The sequence below is a fragment of the Macaca fascicularis genome, chromosome 8 (assembly GCF_037993035.2).
Source record: "Macaca fascicularis isolate 582-1 chromosome 8, T2T-MFA8v1.1".
NCBI classification, from domain to species: domain Eukaryota; kingdom Metazoa; phylum Chordata; class Mammalia; order Primates; family Cercopithecidae; genus Macaca; species Macaca fascicularis.
The window spans coordinates 65,941,311-65,947,600 of NC_088382.1; the positions used below are offsets into that span (position 1 = coordinate 65,941,311).

General features: G+C 44.3%; 1 protein-coding gene across 3 annotated transcripts in view; it reads left to right on the forward strand.

Annotated features, from left to right (window-relative positions):
* The window catches only part of LYN (LYN proto-oncogene, Src family tyrosine kinase), a 138,371-nt gene that overhangs the window by 91,664 nt on the left and 40,417 nt on the right, over nucleotides 1-6,290 (forward strand). For all 3 annotated transcript variants that reach the window (XM_045398277.2, XM_005563340.4, XM_005563341.4), the window contains one exon: nucleotides 2,344-2,420. In XM_045398277.2, coding sequence (XP_045254212.1) covers nucleotides 2,344-2,420 — 77 coding nt within the window. The remainder of the gene's footprint in view (nucleotides 1-2,343; nucleotides 2,421-6,290) is intronic.

Here is a 6,290-nt window from a genome sequence, read left to right on the forward strand (position 1 = left end):
GTGGTGCAATCTCTGCTTACTGCAACCTCTGCCTCCCAGGTTCAAGCAATTCTTCTGCCTCAACCTCCCTAGTAGCTAGGACTACAGGCACATGCTGCCATGCCCAGCTAATTTTTTGTATTTTTAGTGGAGATGGGGTTTCGCCACGTTGGCCAGGCTGATCTCAAACTCCTGAGCTCAGGCAATCTGCCCGCCGCGGCCTCCCAAAGTGCTAGGATTACAGGCATGAGCACCCAGCCTCTTTTTGCTCCTTAGCGTTATCTAATATTCATTTTCCTTTCCAGCATTATCTAAATGTTCAGGGTGTCACTTTTAAATATTAACGTTTTTTAAAACTTGCGGAGGTTAAAGTCCTGTGTAATCACAGAATTGCAGGAGAATAGACTTCAAGCAATCAATTTTTCTTCTACTGTGATCACCTTCATATAGAAGACTTCGAATCAACATCCTTCTTCCTGTGTTCCCATCCAGTTCAGGAAACATACTAATAAACTGCCAAATTATTTTTTTAAAAGTCCTCAGAAGTAATGAAGAAACATAAGCAATGATCCAGGATTAACAATCATTTCATGCACAATGGAGATGATAATATGATGTCATAGCTGAATAGATTCAAAAGATGGATATTATATTTTCTTATTTAATATCTGTGAGTATTTCAAAATATCAGTCACTCAGAGTCCTTCCAAACAAGGACATTGTTTGTTTGTTTTAAAGCAAACAAACCAATTAGCTCTTGTGGCTTGGGTTGCTATAGCTCAGAATTCAGGCTCAGAGCCGGACACCTTATAGGAGTTCAGTAAATATTGTTGAATTAATTGACTTAGAATATTCTTAATGATAGATGTTAATATGAGTTTTCCTATGTAACAATGCCTTTTATATATATATATATTTTGAGGCAGAGTCTCTCTCTATCACCCAGGCTGGAGTGCAGTGGCACTATATCAGCTCACTGCAACCTCTGCCTCCCAGGTTCCAGCGATTCTCCTGCCTCAGCCTCCTGAGTAGCTGAGATTACAGGTCTTGCAACCATACCCAGCTAATTTTTGTATTTTTTAGTGGAGACAGGATTTCACCATGTTGGCCAGGCTGGTCTTGAACTCCTGACCTCAGGTGATCCACCTGCCTTGGCTTCCCAAAGTGCTGGGATTATAGGCGTGAGCCACCAAGCCTGGCCAACAATGCCTAATATTTACTGAGCACTTACTATACACCAGACTTCTCTTGGTGCTTCCTATGGGTAATCTCACTTAGTCTTTTCAGCAGCCTGAGGGCTAAGTACTATTGTTCTGTGTCATGGATGAGATTGCATAATGTTTACTGAGCATTTGCTACCTGCCAACCATCATGGTATGTGCTTTGGATGCAACATTTGATTCCAGCCTCCCCCAAACTCTAATATAGCCTCTAGTACATGCCCATTTTACAGAGACCTAGATGAGGTAAACAACTTGACCAAGGCTGCCCGTGAGGCTGGTACTTAAAGTTCTAGGGGAAAAACAGGTCTTGTTTTTAGAGACGAAGCCGTGGAGGTTGGAGAGTTTACTCAGCAGCACACTCCTTCTTAGGTAGGTTCCACTTTTTTCCAAAGCGCAGTTCACTCATCAAATACTCATTGAGGCCAGGCGTGGTGGCTCACACCTGTAATCCCAGCACTTTGGGAGGCCAAGGTGGGAGGATTGCTTGAGTCCAGGAATTTGAGACCAGCCTGGGCAACATGGTGAAATCCTATCTCTACAAAAAAATAAAAGAATTAGCTGGATGTGATGGCATGTACCCTCAGCTACATGGGAGGCTGAAAGTGGAGGGATTGCTTGAGCTTGGGAGGCTGATGCTACAGTGAGCTGTAATCATGCCACTGCACTCCAGCCTGGGTGGCAGAGTAAGACCCTGTCTCAAGAAACATTCATTGAGCACCTACAGTATGTGCCAAGTTCTGTGCTTTTTGCTGGATACAGATGGGAGTGAACCTGGCTAAGTGTCTGCAGAGGGTAGGCCTTCCAGTGAGCTCGCTAAAGATTGGGAGGCTGCAGTGAGTGGATCACGGTGGCAAGTACTCTGAAATGCATGGTTCTCAGACACCTGTAGTGAGAAAAGTGGTATCCACCCACATTCTCACCTGGAGCACATGCCATGTTTCACATCAGGTCAAAGGTAACAGATTAGAGGGGACTGGGTTTGACCAATGTCGGGAAAAGGCTTTATTTAACCATAGAGAACTGCAAAGCCAATCATATTGTGGGGGGTTCCCCTGTAATAATAATAATGATGATGTGAATTTTGTTTGGATTTTTTCTTGCGTGTTTGAACTGCACTAACTTGTTCTTTCTTTCTCCATAGGCAGTTTGCTGGATTTCCTGAAGAGCGATGAAGGTGGCAAAGTGCTGCTTCCAAAGCTCATTGACTTTTCTGCTCAGGTAACATATTCAGAAAGCCCCATGTGCATGTGCATTTGCAAAGACTTCCCTGCGTCAAATTCATGAAGGAGTTATTGCTCCAGGGAGAAGGAATTTCTGTTGAATGTTTCCCAGCAGCAGTTATGAGAAAAAGACCTTCCATGGTACAATTCTTGGATATAGTAATAGGAGATTCACATGGATTGTGTGCACGTGTTGAGTTTTGACCTGAATATCATCTTCTATAAGCCGAGTCAACCTCTTTGTGTTCATTTCACAAATCACAGAAACAGTGCAGTTGAATCAATCGCTTTCTCAGCATTTGAGAGAGGCAGTTCCATACTATGTAAGCACCGCAGCTTTTACGTGATGCATACGTTTTATTTAAGTTACGAATAGAATGTATGCATACTTTTAAGTCTTCTGTATTCTTGAAAACAGAGGAACTATGTCTCTTTCCTGCTACTCTTCTTCTCACTCGTTCTCATTGGATGTGCCATCAGGATTCTTGAAATATTCATTTGTATTATTTTTAGAACTAGTCTAGGAGTTGCCTGTTTATTTACTTTGGAATAACATGTTTCCTGAAATGTATTTAAGAGCAGAAGCAAGTTATCCAGAAGCCCCACCATGTGCCCAAAATATCAAGGAAATGCACACCTGAATGATGCCAGCTGCTGACTTTTACTACTTTCATTGTGTCCATTAGTCATGTTCGGTAATTTGCTTGCTTGTTTTTTAGTACTGGCAATGGGTGGTTTCATGAAGACCAGTGTATGTAGCAAGAGGTTTATAGAAGTTCTAGGGAAGGCTGGTCCCTGTAGTCTTCCTTTTTTACTCCCACTTCTTCCCTCACACCCTCTTTTAGTTAGGAAATTGCTACAGCCTTCTTGGGAATATGAGATCCAAGGAATACATGAGTACAGAGGTGAAGCACCTCACATAAGGTAGGGTTGGACACAGGTTCTGTAATAGAGCATCGTGGGCCAAGCTGGCATTCAGAACCTGGAGACTGGAGTTTGTGTCCTGGCTCTGCCACTCGATAGCCATACCGCTTCCATTTCGGAAGCCCTTTACCTATTTGGGCTACTTTATTCGCCTATAAAACAGAATGGTCATTCCTACTCTAAGGAGATGTTGTTGAGGGTCACATCAAACACAGATGTTGTTGTGTCACATGCTTGGCACGGGCACAAGCACCTCAGAGCCTGCTGGTGGAAGCTGGGAAAACCCAAGGGAGGGCAGTGCCCATCCTTCCAGTAAAGGTGTGTGATGGGTGAGTCACACTGCTCAGGCATCCTCTCCGCCTCTGGGACTAGTCAAGCCTAACAGGTTCCTCATCTGAGTTGGAAATTCAAGTGTGCCCTGAAATGCCAACATCTAATAAGAAAGAAGCATAATTGCTGTGGTGGAACAGAGGGGTAAGGAAAGGACCCAGCAGCCCTCCCTTTTTAACTGGCCCCTGGGATGTTAAAAAAGTCTATGCTGGCCCCTGGGATGCTCCATGGGATTCCAAGGTTTCCAGAACTATAGTTTGAAAACCACGTCTCTGCAGTAGGAGGAATAAGTGGGGTTGGGCACAGCTCTAGAACCTGTGTAGAAAACAGATCAGGAAATGGAGAAAGCAGAAGGTCTGATAAACTTGGGTCATACTTACACGGCTCAATGAGGCCCTCTACTCAGGTGGTGATTTGGGTGTCCCCATGGGTCAAGAGACTTGAGGAGTGTAACAAAAGTTTGTCACACTTGGACAGGGCTATGGAACATTGGGACACACGGCCTGGAGGGCCTGAGTGGTCACAGCCATTCCATCTGCTGGGGGTCTGATCTGTGCCCACATTTCTTTAGGACAGAAATTACACACATTTGGGTACGTACTATACCCAGAGAATGACTTTATTTTGTCACATGGGTATTTTGTATTGGGTTTTGCATGGCTTATCTCATAAGACTTTATCTTGACATAGTCGAAACTTTTAAGGTTCAAGTCAAGGCCTCTATGCTGAGTCTTTAATTTAGTGAATTACTACCATTACCTCAAAGAGTAATTTTTCTAACCTAGAAATGAATAGGGGGAGAAGTTACTTTCTAGACCTTCGTAGCTTATGAGGAAGGTTACCACAGAGTTTGGCATTGACTATGACCATTGTGCTGTGGATTCCAGGGGCTTCCGTTGACTCTTCTGTCAACTCTGATGGGGCTGAGGCCCCTCGGTGATAGGAGGGGCTGGGGGCAATAAAGGCCAGCACCACTGGTCTCCACCCAAGCCAGTTTACCAAATCCAGCCCGTGCCAGGTGAGCTCACGTTCACAGGTCTAGGGTCTCTTTCCTAGCAGTGGCCCCTTGGTGGAACCCATGGAACATCTGGCTCAAGTGCATGAACTGCTCAGTGTCACTGGAAGAGTCACGGGTCAGCAGCAGCCGGCAGGACCCTAAGTGTGTTCATTCAGCACAAAATTCATTTTCTTTACAACTAAGCACTGGCTCCTTTTGAGTTCATCTTTGCTCAAGCTGCAAACCTCACTCAGACTCTTTCCCAGCCCTTCCCTCAAGGTGGCGCTGGTGAGACCACCTGTTCTCCATCCTTAATCATTATCTGCTTCTTGTACCTGTGGCTTTTCTTATTATAATACAGATAATTTGAGAAGGGGGTCTTACCCTTGGCAACAAGGAGTAGGGCATGTACGCTTCAGCTTCAGCCTGAAATCCCATACCTTCCACTTCCACTTTCTGCTCACTGCGCCTGCTCCCTTGTCCCCCCGGAATGCCCTCACTGATGACCACTGCTGCCCAGTGCTCCTCCTCCTCCTTCACACACCTTTCTGAAATGATCTGTCTGTGCCAAGAAGGCCATCTCTGCATTATCTTACCTTTCCTTCTCTATCATGTGCCACTAATTAACTCTATCACTTTTTCATAGTGAATATCATGACAAGAGTAAGTATTATTAAAGTTGCCCAAGGGTGACAGAGATAGCTGGTGCCCAGATACTTTGATAATCCAACCTTTTCTACACCTTACCCCCACTTTACTCTTTAGGGTGGGAATTTAGGGATAAAGCAGAAGAGGAATTACAGAAGTCCATTTGCTATGTTAGCTCTAACTAAACAGTTAGTATGCTCTGCGATAATGATGTGGCTTGCTGTCTTCCATAACCCTCGTCAATAGCATCAGAGTTGGGAAATTTAAGGTTCACAGGGGGTAGTTAAATTCAGCAGATTTTCACAATGAAAGATTGGTCATTGGGAGTAGAAATAACCCAGTTTACTTAATCCCAGCCCTAGACGAATAAGGGAAACTGTGAGGGGCAGAGTTGGGACTTTTCCCACCGTCTATATCTGGCCTCTTCCTCCCGCTCCCCACTACCCACTTCCCCATGCCCTACTCTCCCGTCCATATTTCCCTGTTGCCCATTGAGACAGGAAGTGGCTAGTGCACATGACAGTCTCACAGTTCATGTGAGAGCTGATTTCATCACTTCCTGTCGCAGGATGAGTTCTGAAAGACTTGTCTGAGCCCAAGTGTAATAATCCACACTCTCCAACAATCCGTAGCCCATTCAACATAGATCAAGAAATCCTGACTAGAGCAGCTTTACCCATTGCTTTTCTCTTTGTATTAAATTAAGCAATTTAGTGCTTTTTGTGCTGAAATAGGAAAATACCTCTTTGCATAGGAAGTTTGATACTTTCAGAGCAGAGAGACTTTGCATAATTCCCTTCCAGCTTTTAGGCCCCATGTCAGAGAAGAAAAAATGAGCTTGGAAAGACAAGGGGTTAAAACCAGTAGGGATTTCCTTCATCAGAAGCCGAGATGGAATCATAGACTTGTCAAACTGAGAGGAAAAAGAAGTGAAAAATTTACAGTTGCAGTTTGGAGAGCAAATAAATC